The sequence below is a fragment of the Periophthalmus magnuspinnatus genome, chromosome 15 (genome assembly GCF_009829125.3).
Source record: "Periophthalmus magnuspinnatus isolate fPerMag1 chromosome 15, fPerMag1.2.pri, whole genome shotgun sequence".
NCBI lineage: Eukaryota > Metazoa > Chordata > Actinopteri > Gobiiformes > Gobiidae > Periophthalmus > Periophthalmus magnuspinnatus.
The window spans coordinates 32,763,727-32,784,757 of record NC_047140.1 but is presented as its reverse complement, the minus strand read 5'-3'; the positions used below and the strand labels follow the sequence as shown (position 1 = coordinate 32,784,757).

Genomic DNA, 21,031 nt, shown 5'->3' with positions numbered 1-21,031 from the left:
GAGGTGACCGCTCCAGGTGAGGTGACCGCTCCAGGTGAGGTGACCGCTCCAGGTGAGGTGACCGCTCCAGGTGAGGTCACTTTAGTCATGTTTTTAGTGAGACTTTACACAAACTTTTTCTTTCACAGACGTAACGAACTCTGGAAAAAACTCTGGAAACACAGACACCGCAGAGCTCAGGACACACACTGGACACAGGTGACAGCTCCTCGTCCTCTGTCTGTTACAGCTCCTCGTCCTGTCTGTTACAGCTCCTCGTCCTCTCTCTGTTACAGCTCCTCGTCCTCTGTCTGTTACAGCTCCTCGTCCTGTCTGTTACAGCTCCTCGTCCTCTGTCTGTTACAGCTCCTCGTCCTCTGTCTGTTACAGCTCCTCGTCCTGTCTGTTACAGCTCCTCGTCCTCTGTCTGTTACAGCTCCTCGTCCTCTGTCTGTTACAGCTCCTCGTCCTCTGTCTGTTACAGCTCCTCGTCCTCGTACAGCTCCTCGTTATTTAGATCTTTACATTTTCAGACTTGTGTTTCTTCTTTTGTTCAATGAGACTCGTCTCTGTTTGTGGTCAGAGTCTCAAAGGAAATTGTACAAAGAGCAGAATGGTCAAATATAAAATCAGTGTTTAGACAGAGGTCAGACAGCGGTCAGACAGCGGTCAGATTGTGCTGTGATTATGATGCACACAGAGGGTTAAATAAACACTTTGCGTGTCTCGTTGAACAGACCCCGGCAGGACGTCCCATGTTTCCCTTCAGCCGTTACCACGGCAACGCTCTCCATCACGACAAACAAGAGTACGGCCCGACACGAGGCCGTCGCACGAGAGAGAGACGCCGCCGTGAAGGTGCTGCCAGACGATGTGTGTGTGTGTGTGTGTATGTTGGGGTGTGTATGTGTGTGTATTTATTTAAATACACACATCTGTTTTTGCAGAGGTTTGTGACTCTGTGTCGGGAGAAACTGCAGCGTCTTGACTCTGACAAACAGAAGAGACTGGAACAAGTGAAGCTGTGGAGTTTACACTGGAGCCAACAACTGCTCACACTGACACATCCACCCACCTAAAAACACATCCACCCACCTAAAAACACATCCACCCACCTAAAAACACACATCCACCCACCTTAAAACACACACTGACACATCCACCTTAAAACACACACTGACACATCCACCTTAAAACACACACTGACACATCCACCTTAAAACACACACTGACACATCCACCTTAAAACACACACTGACACATCCACCCACCTTAAAACACACATCCACCCACCTTAAAACACACACTGACACATCCACCCACCTAAAAACTTAAACACAGCATCACTCAGGCAGAAAACGTACAAGTTCTTATTCAAATGTAATAAAAACATTTCCTGTGCAGCTTTAATGTGTCTTATTTTCTCCACCCTGAGCTCCACCCTGAGCTCCACCCTGAGCTCCACACACATCAGAAATATACAGGTATTGGATCAGTGCCGATACTGAACATTTTGATGGATCAGATATCAGTTCTGTCAATATCGGTTCAGGTGATATTAAGACAATATCGGCTCAATTGATATTGGTTCGATATTCTGTGTACGTTGTAAAAATATTACGAGGTGTTTTAGACGAACACTGTCCAGTAAATAATCTTATTACACCAAACCTGTCACTTTAAAAGATAAATAACAAAACACAATTGGATCATTTTCACCAAACAGAAATATACTATATTTTCAATCTCTGCCCTGGTATCGACAGATATCGACAGATATCGACAGATATCGACAGATATCGACAGATATGACGACACTGAGTCAGAACAAACATTATTTAAATAAAGAAAAAACAGCAGAAAAACAGTATTGATGTGTCAGACTAACACTGATCTGCTCCTGCACTGACGGCGTTTGCACACCTCGTTTTATCATAAATAGATAAATCTTTACATTCGATATTATGTTTTTAGGTCATTTCACACTCGGCTTCTTTGTTTAAATACAGATATTACAGGATGTGAAGCTGAGGGTCCCGGGGCCTCAGTCCTGGGGGTCAGTGTGCGCTCCCTCCTTTCCTCCTCTGTCGACTCTTCACCAGCTCTAACACTTTGTCCAGCTCCAGTGTCTGTTTAGAAGTCGTCAGTGCGTCCGTGTTACTGAAGATGTTCTTAAAGACCCTTAAATGCTCCTCCAGGCCTCGTTTCAGCCACATGACCTCGTCCTGAAGCCGCACGTGGCTCTGTCTGCCGCTCTGCTCCACCCTGCCGCTCTGCTCCGTCTGCTCCACCCTGCCGCTCTGCTCCACCCTGCCGCTCTGCTCCACCCTCTCCACTCTGGCCTGTAGCTTCTCCATCGCCTGCTCCAGCTTCCACAGGTCACTGCCGTCGCTGAGCTGGGGTCCAGGGACGCTCTGACGTTCTCTAACCGGGCTCCGCCTCCCGGCGCCACTGTCGTCCCCTGGGAGCCAGTCATGGACAGAGTGTGGGGACGGCTGATCAGCAGCAGGGACGTCTTTTGAATCTGAGAGGACAAAAAAGGACAAATGTAGAAACCAGAAGTTTACACTCACTGTATAAAAACACACACTTTTGTTTCTCACTGAGAAATTAGACTAATCTTTTTCTTTTTAGGTCAAAATTCTTCTTATTTCTTTTTCTTCTGATTCGGCCAAACAGAAATAAATTGAAGACAGTTTTTCATGATGATGTTTTCATTTCATTAATATTTGTTCGTTTCTTCTGGAGTAAAGTTTGTGTCGGTACAGACTCTGTGTCATGACACACACTGGCCTCAGCTGCATCTTCCTGTGTTGTGCGTTCTCACCTGTGCATTGTGTTCTCACCTGTGTTGTGCGTTCTCACCTGTGTTGTGCGTTCTCACCTGTGTTGTGCGTTCTCACCTGTGTTGTGTGATGCTCATGTTGTGTGTTCTCACCTGTGTTGTGTGTTCTCACCTGTGTTGTGCGTTCTCACCTGTGTTGTGCGTTCTCACCTGTGTTGTGTTTTCGGAGCTGTGTGATGCTCGCGTTGTGTGTTCTTACCTGTGTTGTGTGTTCTCACCTGTGTTGTGCGTTCTCACCCGTGTTGTGTTTTCGGAGCTGTGTGATGCTCGCGTTGTGCGTTCTCACCTGTGTTGTGCGTTCTCACCTGTGCGTTGTGTTCTCACCTGTGCGTTGTGCTCTCACCTGTGTTGTGCGTTCTCACCTGTGCGTTGTGTTCTCTCGTGTGTTGTGTTCTAACCTGTTCTCACCTGTGCTGTGTGATGCTCGTGTTGTGTGCTCTCAGCTGTGTTGTGTTCTCTCGTGTGTTGTGCGTTCTCACCTGTGTTGTGCGTTCTCACGTGTGTTGTGCGTTCTCACCTGTGTTGTGTTCTCGGAGCTGTGTGATGCTCGTGTTGTGCGTTCTCACCTGTGTTGTGCGTTCTCACCTGTGTTGTGCGTTCTCACCTGTGCGTTGTGTTCTCACCTGTGTTGTGTTCTCGGAGCTGTGTGATGCTCGTGTTGTGCGTTCTCACCTGTGTTGTGCGTTCTCACCTGTGTTGTGCGTTCTCACCTGTGCGTTGTGTTCTCACCTGTGTTGTGTTCTCGGAGCTGTGTGATGCTCGTGTTGTGCGCTCTCAGCTGCTCTTCGTGCCGTCTCAGACTCTCCTTCAGGGCGGGGATAGAGTGGGCCTCTTGGTCGTGAATGGGCCAGTCCAAAAACTCCAGCACCTCCTCCCCCAGGAGGAGCTCCAGCACGTCGCTGTGGCGGATAGCGTCTTTGAGCAGTGAGTTGAAGGAGCCGCGCAGATGCTGGTTGTCCTGGGAGCGCTCAGTTTCTCGCTCCTGAAGCTGTGTGACCTCCGTCTGCCAGCGCTGCAGAGACGAGGTCAGACCGGCCACGCCGAGCTCCACGGCTCTGGTGCGGTTTTCCTCCGAGGCCCAAGAAGACCTCACCTACAGCAGAAACGTGAGGACCCAGAGTTCAGTCGAGGCGAAGGAGCCGCTCAACACCAATGATCTGATGTTCTGTGTTTTGTCCAAGCCGCTTCTTCGGTTCTGGTCAGATTACTGCTGGACACTGCCTTATATCTGCCTGAAGGAGGCGCTAACGACACTGAAGCTAACACACCTGTTTGTTTCAGTTTCTGTTTGTTGGCTAAGGCTAATGAGCTACACTCAGCCAGTATGCTAATATATGGCTGTTATAACTGGCTGTTAGCATATTGGCTCTTAGCATACTGTTAGCATATTGGCTCTTAGCATACTGACTGTTAGCATATTGGCTCTTAGCATGATGATGTCTAAGGTCCTCATTCCTGTTCAAAGATGGATTGTATTTCCAAATAAAAATGGCGCCTTTAACTCCGCCCTCTGCTCATACCACGTCTGTAGGATTATATTGTATTATATTATAAAATATTATTATCGTCTTTGCTCATCCCAATGTTTCTAAAGGTGTGGGTCATATTCACTCTTTTCAGACAGGAGTTTTTCTGTGTCTGTAGCACAGTGGTCCTCCTCTGTGTCCCTTTGACGATGGGGTTCCCCAGGGCTCAACATTAGGGCCGACCCTCTTTGCTCTGCTCATGTTTCTGCTGGGAGATGTTTTCAGAAGCACAAATGTCCTGAACTTAAATCAAAATAAAACTGACACTGGGGAGTTTGGCCAAACTACCCCACTGCTTGGGCCTCAGTGTGAGGTCCTCTTGGGTCAGGCTCAAGACCGGAGGTGACAGAGCCTTTTCTGCAGCTGTGCACAGACTGTGGAACAGCGCCCTCTGCCTGTCAGATGCTCTCAGTCTGTAGGGCAGTTTAGACCAGATGGAGTTTGGTTCGACATCTTGGTGTTTTATTGTTTTTTCTTCTTTGTGTCATGTAAATCTGCTTTTGTTTGTGTGATGCACTTTAGGCAGATTAAGTTATTTTAAATGTGCTACAAATAAAACTGAACTGAAAAATAAACTGCACTGAAGTACCTGCTGAAGTCCTTGTTGCAGAGCCTCCACCGCCGGCTGCCAGTCGCCGTCCCCCCATGTCTCCCCCTGTCCCTCACTGTCCTCCAGTGCGTCCAGGGCCAGTCTGTTGTCTTTGGCCAGTTCTGTGACATTAGCGAGGTCCTTCTGGACGTGAGAGACGGTCGCCCTGAGCTCAGAGCAGCCGCAGGCGCCGGAGGAGCCGTTATAGAAGGCGATGTAGAGTTCCTCTAAATCCTCATCCATCTCCGCCAACCTCTGCCCCTGGACGCTCAGGTTCCCCGCCAGCTCCTCCACCCTCCGTAACACCGCCACCTTGGCCGCCTCCACCTCCAGTCCCGTCTCCATGAACTGCACCTGGCTGCGTCGTGACGTAGCATTGATCCGTTTGTCCTGATCCCTGGAGAGTCTGTGAAGCAGCTGTATGTCTCCGGACACCACCTCCACCTTCTCCACCAGCGTCTGCACCTGCATCCACACATTCACTTACAGCAGAGCCACAACCTTTTCTCTTGAAAATGTAAATTGTAAATTAAAGAAAAACTTGACGTGGACAGGGAAAATGAGGAAATGTGCCTTGAGAGACAAAGTACCTTCACCGAGTTGTTGACCACTCGATTGTCCAGCCGTTCCACGGCGCCCCAGAGAGCGGAGGTCTCTGAGACCTGGGCCGGTTCTGACCAGGGCCGGCTCTGGTCCAGTTTAAGCTCAGACAGACTGCGGTTCATGGCCTGGACATTGACCTGGGATCGAATCTCAAATGAATCATTTATGATCATACTTTTGAAACACTGTGGTTTATTTCTGAATCTCACGTTCATGTCTGCCCTCAGGACCGTCAGGTTGTTAAGCAGAGCTGCATTGTGGGATTCCAGCAGGTGGCGCTGTTGTTGCACTTGGTCCTGTGTCTCCCTCAGCTCCTGGTACACCTGCTCCAGTCTGTCCTCCTCTTCCACATCGTCTCCGCTCAGAGCGCCGGTCTGGAGGTCAGGAGGAGTCGGGCCCTTCAGCTCTGCCACCTCCAGGGTCAGAGTCGTGAGTCGCCGCTGCACGTGCTCCAAAGAGCGGTTGAAGGCCTCTAGGACGGGCTGCAGCTGGGACATGACCAGCGCCATCATGTGTGGCACCGGGAGGACCGTGGGCGTGTCCTGGTACCGCAGAGCCCCTACAACTGTCCACAACTCACTGTGAGAGTCAGACATTTCGATGTAACGTGAGCAACATCTTTGGCCCAACATGACAATGCAGTTCTCCCTTTAAATGTAAACAAGTACAGAGGGGCGGGGCTGAGAGCAGATGATGTCATACAGACAAAAGACACACCCCCCAGAGGAAACAGGACGTCCTGTGGAAATGATGACCCCTCAGTCACATGTCGGCACAACACCACAGCCCCCGTCACCCCGTCACCAACCGCCCCGACCCCTCACCCGGACCCCTCACCCCACCTCACCCCCGTCACCAACCGCCCCAGACCCCTCACCCCCCCTCACCCTGTTACCAACCGCCCCGGACCCCTCACCCCGTCACCAACCGCCCCGGACCCCTCACCCTCCCTCACCCCGTCCCCAACCGCCCCGGACCCCTCACCCCATCTCACCCCGTCACCAACCGCCCCGGACCCCTCACCCCAGTGAGTAGTAAAAATTTCGTCTGATTCGTGTCTGAGAAACAAACGCAGGTGTGTTTTTTCATACGGTGAACGTAAACGTCGTGTAGGAGTTATTTTTTTATAAAAACAGTGAAATCAGACCTGGTGGATGCAGACTCGGGTCTTCTGAGTCCACGCGGTGCTGGGCGGAGCTCCGGTGCGTGTGTTCGGAGAGGGCGGAGTCCGGCAGAAGGCGGTGTTGAGTGTTTTGGGTGTGGTCCTGTTGAACAGAGTCCAGAGTTTGGGCGGAGGCCCTGGGGTGGTGGGTGTGGTCAGGTGTGTGATGAGGTTGGCTGGTGTGGTACGGCGCTCCCTGGTGGTCGTTCTGCTCCTGATGGGGGTCCATATGCTCCACCTGCTCTGCTGAAAATGACACATCAGAGTTTTACTTGGAATGTTCCACAGTGTCTCTTTATGTTTTAAACACAGACCAAACCAGGACTTTGAATAAAGACACAGAGTCACATTAGTCTGGCCGTTTGGCTCCGCCCCATTTCACCTCCACCGTCTGCTCCTGTTTGTGTCAGATTCTTTGAGGGCCACAGAACGAGCTCCACCCTGAGAGTCGGCTGTTTCTGTGCTCCACCCTGAGCCTGTTTCTGTGCTCCACCCTGACGTCGCTTGTACTGTGACCTTTGTGTATCTAAAGTTCCTGTTGTGTCCAGGACTGGACTGTGTGAGGTTCTGTGTCTCACCTGATCCAAGGGGCGTGTCCTCGGAGCGTCCGTGGTCGGCGTGATCGACTCGGGCGCCAGAGACTAAAGACGACACGAGGTTTTATGTCAACTGTGATTTTGTCTGAGGATTTGTGATCGTCGTCCCCACACAGTCCCATTATACCTCCACCCACACAGTCCCGTTATACCTCCACCCACACAGTCCCGTTCTACCTCCACCCACACAGTCCCGTTCTACCTCCACCCACACAGTCCCGTTATACCTCCACCCACACAGTCCCGTTCTACCTCCACCCACACAGTCCCGTTCTACCTCCACCCACACAGTGCCGTTCTACCTCCACCCACACAGTCCCGTTCTACCTCCACCCACACAGTCCCGTTCTACCTCCACCCACACAGTGCCGTTCTACCTCCACCCACACAGTGCCGTTCTACCTCCACCCACACAGTCCCGTTCTACCTCCACCCACACAGTCCCGTTCTACCTCCACCCACACAGTCCCGTTCTACCTCCACCCACACAGTCCCGTTCTACCTCCACCCACACAGTCTGCTCCACTCTTACTGGACATGTTTAAATATAGATCCAGAGGAAACGTGTCTATTCAGAGTTCACTGTTCTAAAGGACAAAGCTCCAGACACGTCCAAACATGGGAATGTGAGTTTGGACGACATTTTTTCAGTGGGTGACTCATAGCACAGAAATATTCACTTGTGACGAGATAAAGTGAGATAAAGTCCGAGTCAGCCCGGGTCAGCCCGGGTCAGTCCGGGTCAGTCCGGGTCAGGGTTTGTACCTGAGTCACAGTTGGGTCCAGTGTGTCCAGGACAGCACTGCCACAGCAGGACAGTGACCTCTCTGAGGGTCTGTCTGTACAGGGGCCTTGTGGACGTCTTGTACCTGAAAACAAAAATACTTCAGTTTAGACATAATAAGATTTGTAATTTATATTTGAATAAAACACATTTAAACTCTTCTTCAGTTTGATTGTAATAAAAGACTCGTCCCAGCCTCAACGCTCCTGTGTTTGGGTCTTTGGTTCTGTTGGTTCCATCTTAACTACATCCATTGTCTTAATTTGATTTAAACTGAAGCACTTTTTGAAGCTTCAGTTTGAACTCGAAGTAGAAGAGGAGTTCTGTCGTCTTGACGGTTCTGAGCCTCAGTTCCGGGGGGGGACTCACATGACGAGCTGACAGTCTGCGACTCCACTGGGGCAGGGGCTCAGAGACTTGGCCGTGTATGGTTCTGCACCGTTCCTGACCGTTCCGCTGACCACACGCCTATGCACAACAGCGCACCAGTTTCTGTAACACAAAGAGCAGAGGACACGTTTGTTTGATTCGCCTTTGGAGCAAAACACAAAGATGATTATCAGAATCAAATCAGTCGTACAACAATTATACTGAAGCATTTTCACAAACATGAACCTGTGTAACTCTTTAATCTGAGACGTTTGTGGTGTGACCTCTGCTGCCCCCTGCTGGACACTCACTGCACATCTCTCCTGTTAAACACTAAATGACTTCATGTCTCTAGTTTAATGGTCATATTTATCTTTTATACACAGAGTCATTCACAGAGCTTTACAGAATAAGAAAGACATTAAAATCACAACAAGTGAAAAAAACATAAATAATCATCATAAAATGAACATTAAAAGAGTCAGAATAAAACAGATAAACAGAACTGAGTCTGGATTTAAACCTCGTCACAGTCGAGTGTCGCGTCTTCAGACTCTTCCAGATTTTATGTTTTTCTTTACCTTAAATTTTTACTTTTATTGTTATGGATCTTCATTATCCAATCTGCACCAGTACGAGTGTCAGCGACTCGGAGTAGAATGGTACGACTGTTTTGAAGGTATAAATACTCTGTATATGTGTATAAATACTCTGTATACGTGTGTGTATAAATACTCTGTATACGTGTGTGTATAAATACTCTGTATACGTGTGTGTATAAATACTCTGTATATGTGTATAAATACTCTGTATATGTGTGTATAAATACTCTGTATACGTGTGTGTATAAATACTCTGTATATGTGTGTATAAATACTCTGTATACGTGTGCGTATAAATACTCTGTATACGTGTGTGTATAAATACTCTGTATACGTGTGTGTATAAATACTCTGTATACGTGTGTGTATAAATACTCTGTATACGTGTGTGTATAAATACTCTGTATACGTGTGTGTATAAATACTCTGTATATGTGTGTATAAATACTCTGTATATGTGTGTATAAATACTCTGTATATGTGTGTATAAATACTCTGTATATGTGTGTATAAATACTCTGTATATGTGTGTATAAATACTCTGTATATGTGTGTATAAATACTCTGTATATGTGTGTATAAATACTCTGTATATGTGTGTATAAATACTCTGTATATGTGTGTATAAATACTCTGTATACGTGTGTATAAATACTCTGTATACGTGTGTATAAATACTCTGTATACGTGTGTATAAATACTCTGTATATGTGTGTATAAATACTCTGTATACGTGTGTATAAATACTCTGTATACGTGTGTATAAATACTCTGTATATGTGTGTATAAATACTCTGTATATGTGTGTATAAATACTCTGTCGATCGTTCACAGTTGATTAAACCAGACTTTTTGATTAAAGAAAACTTCTCTGTTGGTTTTATATTTTTAACGCTCAAGTGTGCGCGTGTGTGTGTGTGTGTACACACGTTGGGGTGTGTGTGTGTGTACACATTGGTGTGTGTGTGTGTGTGTGTGTACACACGTTGGGGTGTGTGTGTGTGTACACACTCACACTCAGGTGTGTGTGTGACTTACCCTGACCTGGCTGGGACATGTCCTTGAGCTGCTCCTCCTTGAGGGACTCGGTCCTGTGGGACGTTGTCCTCTGGTCCAGCGCCTCCTCTGGAGTCAGCGGGCTCCAGTCCTCCATGTCCTCCGTGTCCTCCGTGTCCCCCGTGTCCCCCGTGTCCCCCGTCCTCCTGCTCCACCTCAGGGTCCCGGGCCCTCAGCTCACAGTGGGCCCTAAACATTAGGCCCAGCAGCAGCAGCACTGGTCTCATGTCTGTGTTCTGTGGGACGCTCCCAGACGCTGTGGGACGCTCTCAGACTCTTCAAACTGCTGCGAGGACGCTGGAGGACGCTGGAGGAGGCAGAAGGAGGCTGGATGAGGCTGGGGGAGGTCGGACACGCCTCCGACTTCCTCTGCCCCGGGTGGATGTGGGGGTTGGACCTGAGGCTGAGTTCTGTGAGACGTCAGTGCCCTTTGCTCCTCATGTTCTTATGTTTATATATTTTACATGTTCTATATGAAACACGTGATGTGAGAGTTCAGGGTTTGTGACGGACAGAACGTCTCGTCTCTGTCTCGTGGTCAGTTGAGGTCATTTTTGGAGCCAGTTTGTGACTGTTTGATTCTTAGATTTATGAGATTGTATCTGGACTCAGAAGTTTCTGTTACAGAGACGATGTTTTTATATTGAGTTTGTATTTAAGATCGTTATGTGGTGATGGTCCTCGTCAAAGTTATGATGTTCTGGTGTTTTCTTCACTGTCGCAGTGGAACGACGCATCTAACGCTGCGAGCTCTTCCTGTTGGTTTGATAAGAGCAGAGGAAGCCCCCAACCCTGCGTCTCCAGCTCTTTCCTGACGGCCTGACCCCTCACACACGGAGCTGGGGCTTTCCAAAAAGAGCAGAGGGGCTGGGACGGACGGGGAGGAGGGGAGGAGGGGGCTGTGCGGGGCGGGGAGGAGGGGGCTGTGCGGGGCGGGGAGGAGGGGGCCGTGTGGGCCGGGGAGGAGGGGGCCGTGTGGGGGGGCTGTGTGGGGCAGGGAGGTGCAGTGAGGAGGGGGCTGTTTCCGTGGATTGTTGTGGACTCGGGCCTGTTCTGTGCAGACGGCTCTTTACTGGAGTCTGTGCCTCACTAAACGCTGCAGGTTGTTCTGGTGCAGAGCTGCTCCTGGAGGCAGCTCTTTTTCTTATTATAGACATGTAGAGCGTTTTCTGCCACAGTTTGTATGGAATGGTTTTATTTGAACAGGGACAGTGCACAACATCACATTGACCTTAAAAACAGGACAGATGTCTGGTGCCAGGTTATAGCAAAAATACTCATTTCCACCTGTCGTCCCTGGACAGGCTGATGTTTAGTAAAAATAAATTTGGTGTAGATGAGAAACCTGTGAATCTATGACACATATATCAAATACAACACACCTCACACTCAAATACGACATTTCTAAAAACATTCAGCTCACACACACACTTCCATACCAAATTATTCACACACACAAACACCGAGTTTCAAATATGCAGATACTCTTTCTTTCTTTCTTTCTTTCATACACATTCACTAATCAGTGCAAATTTGCTTTGATATTAGCCTTTCCTTTGTCTCCTGTGCAAACTTTTGAAAACTTGTACATGTTATAATCTCATTTGGCAAAACTATTCCACTGACTCACAGCAACAATCGAGAAAGACGATTTAGCAAAAGAAGTCCTATGTTTTGGAACGCTGCACTCTCCTCTAGAGGGCGCTCTAGTGACTCGAGTTGTTTTTTCTGAGCTCAGTGAGACAAACCTTCTTAGGGGAGGACAAGCAATACAATGAATAATTTTAAATAGTAGACAGATGTTTGCATATATTAACAGATTATTAAAGTTTAGAAAACCATATTTGGAGAGGATCTGACAGTGGTGACACTGTCTGGATTTTTTGTCATGAATTTTTATCACATTTATACATTGATTCAAGAGGCTTTAAAGCTGTTTTGCAAGCCCTTGTAACGATTTCAATTGGAGAAATAATATTTTGAAGAGTTCTGCTAGAACCACTAGAGGGCACTGTTGACCTTTTAGCCTCAATAATGATGTGACCAACAAGAGTGAAGGCAAACAAGTCCAAATATGAAATATAATAAATATAAAGGCGTGTCAGGTTCACGCCTTTGGTGTCACCAGCCCTACAGACGCACACACCTCTAACACGCACACACCTCTAACACGCACACGCCTCTAAGACGCACACGCCTCTAACACGCACACGCCTCTAACACGCACACGCCTCTAACACGCACACGCCTCTAACACGCACACGTCTGCTCCATTTTCAAACTTTCAGAACTATTTATGCTGCTCAAAGTTTGGGCGTTCATAGAGCAGACGGTGGTTAGTCTTATTTAATCTCTTAAATTTCAATCATTTTAAAACATTTGTAAACACAGTCAAATTATATGGGTTAAATATGTTAAAAATGTTTAACGATGTCCCTGCAGCGAGAGTTCACAAAGAACTAGAAGAACAGGTCCAGACTGATCTGAAGTCCACACCTGTCTCTGCATCACTAAATCACGCCTCCATACAGGCGTCGTATATTTAAAATGTCCCGTTAAAATTATGTTTAAAGAGTGTGAGGAGGCCGCAACTTCACAGACCAGACCTGTCAATGTGGCTCAGATTAACACAGTGATGCTAATGAGACTCCACTGACATAATGCTAATGCTAATGCTAATATTCTCCATGTGTCCAAATGATGAATCATCCGAAACAAGCACACCTGAGCAACTGGCTCACCGCGTGGCTCACCGCGTGGCTCACCGCGTGGCTCACCGCGTGGCTCACCGCGTGGCTCACCCTGTGGAGCCGCGTGGAGCCGTGGACACACTGCTCTGTTCTGCAGCTCTAGTTCTCATCGAGCCATAAACCTGAACAAAAGGCGACAGTTTGTGCAATGATCTGATTGAACCTGTTGGCGCCAGAGACTCACACACACACACACACACACACACACACACCCCTACACACCCCTACACTCACACACATACACACACACACACACACCCCCCCACACACACCCCCACACACACACACATACACACACACACTGTTCACTGTTTGTATTTTAACTGATCCTGTTGTGCAGAACTGTGCTGCACAACAAAACATCAGCTAGAACATGCGTTAGCTTGGAAGCGTTAGCTTGGAAGCGTTAGCTTGGATGTGTTAGCTTGGATGCATTAGCTTCGTTGAAGCTGGAGCTGTGGATGTCACTGCTTCATGTCAGACTCTGCAGTGAGTCAGATCTGCTCAGAGCACGATGGACCTGCCCTTTGTCACCGGTTCTGTTCATTGTTTTTATGGACAGACTTTCTAGGAGCAGTCAGGGGCAGGACGGGGTCCGGTCCAGGGGCAGGACGGGGTCCGGTTTGGGGACCAAAGGATCTCATCTCTGCTGTTTGTAGATGATGTTGTCCTGATGCTTCTTCGAGCCCGGGCCTGTTCAGGATCCCTCCTGGACACCTCCCTAGGGAATGTCTCTCAGACTTAAGATGAGTCCATCGTTATTCATTTTGAGACTCGACTCAGAAATGTTCAGATTAATTTCTCAAGGTTTGGGTGGATCTTGCCCATTACGTTTTATTACATCACATTATGTTTGTTTGTTTTGCTTTGTGACTAATTTCAAGAAAAGAGGTGTAAATAAATACAGGTGAGTCAGACCTGGATTCTTGTGAAGGGAGGAGGGCAAAGACTAAAGAGAAGTGGACGAACAGGTCGACCCTGTCTCCACAACAGAGACAGCGATGCTTATAAAAGCTCTGCACAGCACCTGCAGAGCACCCAGAGCACCCGCAGAGCACCCAGAGCACCCAGAGCACACCAAACATGGCTAACTTTCTGTCTGGAGTTTTAGGAAACAAGGGCATTGCAAAACTTGCTGGGGAGAAAGCAGGTCAGTCTCTACAGCTGTGGTCCAGTCTCTTATGAACAAAACTCTTAAATATTTGACACTATTGTGGATGTACTGAGACTTAATATGACATTATTTAATTACTGGTAATATCTTTGTCTTTTGTTTACGAAAAAGTTCAAATGTAAATTCCATTTGTACTTTTTACACTTTCATGTATTCATTCATTGATTCATTCGTTTCACCTCCTGGATGTTTTGTTTTTGTAGGTGACGTTGTGGAAGACACTGTAAACAAGGTTTTGGGTGGAAAGGAAAAGGAAGGGAAAGGAGCCGGAGGAAGCAACAAAGGCTTCGACGTTAGCGACGTTCTGGACTTTGGAGGAAAGAAAGAGGATGAGGGCGGTCTGGACGTGGGGGATGCTCTGAGCTTCATTGGAGACTCAAAGGACAAAGGAGACGGAGGAAACAAAGGTGAGTGTGACCCTTTAATTTTGTTTACATAATGTGGTGTCATTGAGTTTTTACCACGATGGTTTAGTCTGTGGTAATAATGATCAAAAAGACATAATACTGACTGAAGGGAGTACGGCTGGTCGGGTTTGGAGCAGGGACCTTCATAAAACAGCGTTCTGACGTCTCTTCTGTTCTCAGGCTTTGATCTCTCCGGAGCCATCGGAGACTTTATGAAGTAACTCTGCCCTGGAATGGCACTGGTCTAACCGGCACACGGCCAAACACTCAGCCCGTCTGCACAGGCGTCTGCACAGGCGTCTGCACAGGCGTCTGCACAGGGGTCTGCACAGGTGTCTGCACAGGGGTCTGCACAGGGGTCTGCACAGGCGTCTGCACAGGGGTCTGCACAGGCGTCTGCACAGGCGTCTGCACAGGGGTCTGCACAGGGGTCTGCACAGGGGTCTGCACAGGGGTCTGCACAGGGGTCTGCACAGGTGTCTGCACAGGCGTCTGCACAGGGGTCTGCACAGGGGTCTGCAGTTTCATGTGTGTCATTGTATGGCTGTCGTTCCACTGTTCACTACGAAAGAATAAAGTATTTATTATTGTAAAAAGAGACTGTTTATTTATTTGGTTTTATGTGATAAGATAAACTTTGACCCAAAGGGAAATTTGTCTTGGGCTCACTGCAGCTTAAAATCACAGTTACACACACACACACACACACACACACTCACACACAACAGTCTCAGATACATGTGTCATTATTAATGTCCATAGTCCATTTGTGCACAACCATAAAGTGTCCAAGTTATTTCTCAAGCCCCATTTCACAAATAATTATTTCACCAGCCCATAATTGCACAATTTTGGCTAGATCATCAGGATTTAGGTTAGGTTTTTTCAAAAGGGGTTTAATCACAGCATACTTAAAGGACTGAGGAACGTAGCCATTTTCTAACGACATATTTATTATGTTATGGATGGAATCTATTATTAGGGGGAGGGCTTCTTTGAGGAGTCTGATTGGAATAGGGTCGAGCAAACAGGCTGATGGTTTGGACGACATGATGACTGAGGTAATCTCCACCTCATCAACAGGAGTAAATTTATCTAATATTATTAGAGGATCCATGTGGGATATTACAGACTGGATTAGCTCAGAGCTGATATATGTGTGTACCAAAGTAAACACATCTGTGCATGTGTCTGAGATGAAGAGCTGAGGTTTGGTGCAGACGCCATTTAGAGTCAACAGAGAAAAACTCTCACATCACAAACACCAACTAAGGAGATGGTGTTTGACCCTCGAGCTCTGCAGATCCACCATCCTGTTGTTATTGAAGGTCGACAAATAGAACAGGTTGCATCTTTTAAGTATTTGGGTGTGGACATTGACAACCTGCTCAAATGGAATGCACATGTTGATTTTCTTTGTTCCAACTGTCCCAGAGGCTCCACTTTTTAAGGCTGAAGCTGTTTGGTGTGAGCACAAAAATCATGACCTGTTTTTATAATGCTGTGTTTGAGAGTCTGATCTACAGTTCGGTCGCCTGGTTTCTTCTCTTTAACTGTCCAATGTAAAACTAAACTTGGAAAACTGATAAATAAGGCCATGAAGGTGATTGGCAGGAAAGAGTTCCCTTCTCTGCAGGACATTTTTCAAAACTCTGTGCTCGCTCAGGCCAGGGGGATTGTGGGGAACCCCTCTCACCTGTTGCATGGGGAATATGAAATGCTTCCATCGGGCGGGTGCATAACTTTAAGAGTAACAGATACAAATTCTCATTTGTGCCCATGTCTGTTACACTATTGAACAAATCTGAACAACAAAGGCGCACTTAGTCACTTTATTTTCAGTGTTCCCCCTGTTTCGTTGTGTGTGTTTCTCCCCAGCTTCTCTGGACTATGAACTATGATTTATGAACTATTACTTCTGTGATCACTTAGTGTGAATAAAGACATTGTTAAACTTCGTGAGTCTCGCACCTTTGGTCCCTACGCCTCACTGGTTATGACAGAGGGAGAACTTGAACAATTGGTGGAGGCTGAATAAATAATGTTTGCCCATCTGTGTGCGTGTTTATGTATGTGTTTATAAAACAATCTCCCCCTCACCCTCCTGGTCTCTCATCCCCTCTTTAGTCCACGCTCGGGTCTTCTACCAGAGGCCTGGGGGCTTGAGGGTTCTACAGTATCTTTGCTGTTCCTAGTACTGCACTTTTCTGGACTGAGATGTCTGATGTTTTTCCTGGGATCTGCTGCTGCTCCTCCAGTTTGGGGGTCACTGCCCCGAGTTCTCCGATGACCACGGGCACCACTGATGCCTTCACCTTCCAGGCCTTCTCCAGCTCTTCTTTGAGCCCCTGGTATTTCTCATGTTCCTTTTTCCTGACGTTCCCTTGGTTCTGTGATGTCCAATGGCTTTGCTCTGTTGTTTCTCCACCTCCACAGTGTCCGGTTGGTTCATTCTGTCAGTCTGTATCTGAAGTCCCACAAGATCTTTACTCAATCATTCTCCACGCCCTTTGGAGTTGTTTCCCACCTTGACCTCGGCGTCTCCAGTCCGTACTCTGCACAGATGTTTCTGTAGACTATGGCTCCACTTGATTGTGTCGCTCCATGTTTGCTTTCCCTGCAGCATCTTACACCCTGCAGTTGTGTGCTTGTCTCAGCGTGGCCTCAGTGTGTGACCGGCCTCAGTGTGACCGGCCTCAGTGTGACCGGCCTCAGTGTGCGACCGGCCTCAGTGTGCGACCGGCCTCAGTGTGCGACCGGCCTCAGTGTGCAACCGGCCTCAGTGTGCAACCGGCCTCCAGGCAGCTTCTCTAGATTTACCCAGAGTTTAATTTGAAATCTGACGTTCTTCTGTGTAAAGCTCAATCATGAATAATCAGAGACGTGGCCCAGATGAAATGGAAACAGGTTCAGGTTAAACGTCTGTTTGTTTTAGTCAGGCATTTTAGGACAGATTGTCCCTAAAGGAGAAATATGTGATTGTTCTAATTGTACACGGTCCCTTTTTAAATAAATAAATAATAAGAAGTGGTTAGAACATGCTTGTTTTTATTACAGAGTGCTCCTACTTTACATACGTTTGACTTCCAAATCAGCTGAAGCGTCCGGCTCAGGTCACAGTGGTCACCTGAGCCACAAATTAAACCACAAAATAATGTCTGATATATTTATGTTTTGTTCAAAATCTCTGCCCATGTTTGTCTCATAAAGTTTGTCTCGTGTTTCGCTCTCCTTGTGTGTTCAGTTGTTAGACCAGATTCACTAGTTTTCTCAGAAATGCAGTTTTCTGGATCATTTAAGTATGAACAATAATCTCCACATTATTCCAGATGCCCTGTCACCTGTAGACCTGCTGACATCATCGACAGTACATAGAAATAAAGCCTTCGAAACATAAACAAAACCACGTTAAAGTGCCATGGGAAGGGCTGGCAGCCTGTGTCCTACACCAGATAAACAGGTCTGCCCGGTACTTTCCCTCCCAAGACTAAATCCTCGGCATTTCGGTCGGGGGCGGGACTTAGCGGTCTATTGTAACCATGGCAACCCTCTTTTAAACAGTGTTTTATGTTCACCTGAGCTGAAAGTCTGAAAAACGAGACAAAGAATTTAGAGCTAAAATAATAACAAACACATCCAGGCACATTTCCCCCAAACACAACAGCAGATCTTAGATTGACATGGCACGCTAAGCCCCGCCCCCGGACGAAACGCCAAGTACTGAGAGAGTCGTCATCAGCGCCTCTCCCAGCGCTCGGCTCACAGAGTCTCACACCGCAGCAGAGCAGGACCCAGACGACCCACAGCACCTCAACCATGTCGTTCCTCGTGGATAAACTGGCGAAACATGCGGGTGAGTCGCTCTTTCACACTCATGAGTAGATTTTACAAGGGCTGAGGGCAACAGCACTTTTACACTGGGCACCTGGCCCTTAGGGGGCGCTCACCTGCTCCACCTTCACAACAACAATGAAGTCACAATGTGAATTTAATTGACCGCAATACTAACGCTAATGCTAACCCTGACCCTAATGCTAACGCTAATCCTAACTCTGACCCTAATGCTAACGCTAACCCTAACTCTGACCCTAATGCTAACGCTAACCATAACTCTGACCCTAATGCTAACCCTAACTCTAATGCTAACGCTAACCCTAACTCTGACCCTAATGCTAACGCTAACTCTGACCCTAATGCTAACGCTAACCCTAACTCTGACCCTAATGCTAACGCTAACTCTGACCCTAATGCTAACGCTAACCCTAACTCTGACCCTAATGCTAACGCTAACTCTGACCCTAATGCTAACGCTAACCCTACCCTGACCCTAACTCTTAATTCTCTCAATATGTTTAAATACATTTTACTGCAGTATTCATTATTCTGCCACTAAATAAACTTTCTTCATCTGATTGGTCCGTGGTCCGATCTCTTCTCTGATTGGTCCGTGGTCTGATCTCTTCTCTGATTGGTCCGATCTCTTCTCTGATTGGTCCGTGGTCTGATCTCTTCTCTGATTGGTCCGTGGTCCGATCTCTTCTCTGATTGGTCCGTGGTCCGATCTCTTCTCTGATTGGTCCGTGGTCCGATCTCTTCTCTGATTGGTCCGTGGTCCGATCTCTTCTGATTGGTCCGTGGTCCGATCTCTTCTGATTGGTCCGTGGTCTGATCTCTTCTCTGATTGGTCCGTGGTCCGATCTCTTCTGATTGGTCCGTGGTCCGATCTCTTCTGATTGGTCCGTGGTCTGATCTCTTCTGATTGGTCCGTGGTCTGATCTCTTCTCTGATTGGTCCGTGGTCCGATCTCTTCTCTGATTGGTCCGTGGTCTGATCTCTTCTCTGATTGGTCCGTGGTCTGATCTCCAGGGGACATAGTGGCTGATAAAATAAAGAGTGCTCTGGGAGGAGATGACGACAAAGACGACAAGGAGGACAAAGATGGCGGCTTTCTGTCCATTTTCAAAAGGGACAAAGACGATGACGACCATGACAGGCACAAAGGGGGACTCTTCTCGTTCGGGAAAGACGACCACCACCACAAGGACAAGGACAAGGACAAGGACAAGGACAAAGGGAACTTCTTCCAGAATCTCTTTGACCGAGACGACGACGATCGCAGAGGAAAGGTCCCCAAGAAATCAGGCTTCCACGGCCTGTTCTCCGAGCAGGAGGCGGGGGGCGGAGCCAGGTCAGATGAGGCGGGGGGCGGAGCCTGGTCAGATGAGGCGGGGGGCGGAGCCTGGTCAGAGGGCGGAGCCGGACCCGATGCTGGGCCCTGCGCTCACATGACAGACGGGGATCTGGGTAAGTACGACACGAGCCTCACAAGTAAAACACCGGACTGAGGCTTAAAATAAAAACAACCCTGAACAAACCAGAGACACGACCAGAGGGGCTGATGGGTAATCTCACAGAGGGGCTGATGGGTAATCTCACAGAGGGGCTGATGGGTAATCTCACAGAGGGGCTGATGGGTAATCTCACAGAGGGGCTGATGGGTAATCTCACAGAGGGGCTGATGGGTAATCTCACAGAGGGGCTGATGGGAGATCACATTGATCACGTGTGTGACTGAAAGGCCTCAGTCTCTGCATTTCAGGATCCATAACTTGGACATAAAAATCAGCCTGGTTAGGCATTTGGCAACTGGACATACTGTTGTTGTGTCCTTGAGCAAGACACTTCACCCCCCACCTCTTAATGTAGAGTGTGTCTGGTGGTGTAGAAAGGTCAATGGCACAGAATGGCAGCCATGTGTCTGTGAACCTGCCTCATCACTATTATTGTGTTTATGTGACGATGGCTCGACACTGCCCCCTGTGGCACGTCACCTGAACATGACATTTGTGCGTTTGTGTTTGCAGATTTGATGAGTCACCTGAACATGACATTTGTGCGTTTGTGTTTGCAGATTTGATGAGTGACCTGATGGAAGTGGCCAACGAAAACTCCTGAGACGTTTAGTCCCAAAGTGACCCTCAGTGACCCTCAGCATCACAAAGAAGAGGACATTTTGTATAAACATTTAAATCAGAGACAGACGATATATCTGCCCGCACACAGACACACACAATCACACAAATGTGCATTTGCTCTTTTTAGCAAAACCACTCGTCCTTAAATCGTCAGCACAGGCAGATATTTCATTTTGGCCTAAAGAATCCACATTTAAAATTACATAATTTGGGGAAATAATCAAAATGGGCCCAAAAACATCTACAGTTTTATCCATCCATCAATTTGTCTGGAGTCTAAACGATCGGCCTTAAAAACTCACATCGATCGACATCGACCTTAAAAAAAACGTATCGGTCGATCTCTAATTTAAATAATAGTATGATATTGTCTTATAAAATAACAGTGTGTGTGTTTACTAACAGAACCTTCTCCTGTAACGTGACGTCTGATGTTTTTGGATCATGGTGTATAGTGGAACATAAGTATAAATAAATATAAACTATTTAAAGAGTTTTCACATAAATATATAAATATATACTGATTGTCTCTAAATGTATTTTACTTTTTGTAAATCTGGAATTAAAACATTTTAAAAACAAACGGCTCTAGACTGGTTTTCTTAATGAACTTA

The 21,031-nt window shown here is 47.4% G+C and overlaps 2 protein-coding genes across 5 annotated transcripts; one reads left to right on the top strand and one right to left on the bottom strand.

Annotated features, from left to right (window-relative positions):
- Positions 1 to 1,333: 1,333 nt before the first annotated feature.
- Positions 1,334 to 10,407, bottom strand: mmrn2a (multimerin 2a). Of its 4 annotated transcripts, none has more exons than XM_055227084.1 (10): positions 10,100 to 10,396; positions 8,454 to 8,576; positions 8,066 to 8,169; positions 7,283 to 7,345; positions 6,690 to 6,950; positions 5,752 to 6,107; positions 5,530 to 5,679; positions 4,940 to 5,404; positions 3,554 to 3,917; positions 1,334 to 2,503 (listed from the first exon to the last, which is right to left on the bottom strand). In XM_055227084.1, exons 1-10 carry the CDS (start codon positions 10,336 to 10,338, stop codon positions 2,037 to 2,039), a joined length of 2,592 nt encoding a protein of 863 aa, XP_055083059.1. In that variant the 5' UTR covers positions 10,339 to 10,396; the 3' UTR covers positions 1,334 to 2,036. The 4 variants fall into 4 exon arrangements, with proteins under 4 accessions (XP_055083059.1, XP_055083057.1, XP_055083058.1 ...); XM_055227082.1 differs by having other exon boundaries at positions 1,355 to 2,503; positions 10,094 to 10,407; XM_055227083.1 differs by having other exon boundaries at positions 1,897 to 2,503; positions 6,690 to 6,947; positions 10,094 to 10,380.
- A 7,699-nt stretch (positions 10,408 to 18,106) lies between these two features.
- Positions 18,107 to 20,991, top strand: LOC117382272 (prostatic spermine-binding protein-like). Its single transcript, XM_055227114.1, has 3 exons — positions 18,107 to 18,295; positions 19,309 to 19,746; positions 20,354 to 20,991. Exons 1-3 carry the CDS (start codon positions 18,259 to 18,261, stop codon positions 20,395 to 20,397), a joined length of 519 nt encoding a protein of 172 aa, XP_055083089.1. The 5' UTR covers positions 18,107 to 18,258; the 3' UTR covers positions 20,398 to 20,991.
- The last annotated feature ends 40 nt before the right edge of the window (positions 20,992 to 21,031 follow it).

Coding starts and splice junctions, on each gene's coding strand:
- LOC117382272 (XM_055227114.1), top strand. CDS start 18,259: ATGTCGTTCCTCGTGGATAAACTGGCGAAACATGCGG. Junction 18,296..19,308: donor TAAACTGGCGAAACATGCGG/GTGAGTCGCTCT, acceptor TCTGATCTCCAG/GGGACATAGTGGCTGATAAA. Junction 19,747..20,353: donor CATGACAGACGGGGATCTGG/GTAAGTACGACA, acceptor TTGTGTTTGCAG/ATTTGATGAGTGACCTGATG.
- mmrn2a (XM_055227082.1), bottom strand. CDS start 10,338: ATGAGACCAGTGCTGCTGCTGCTGGGCCTAATGTTTAGGGCCCACTGT. Junction 8,170..8,453: donor GCAGACTGTCAGCTCGTCAT/GTGAGTCCCCCC, acceptor TTTTGTTTTCAG/GTACAAGACGTCCACAAGGC. Junction 7,346..8,065: donor TGGACCCAACTGTGACTCAG/GTACAAACCCTG, acceptor TGTCGTCTTTAG/TCTCTGGCGCCCGAGTCGAT.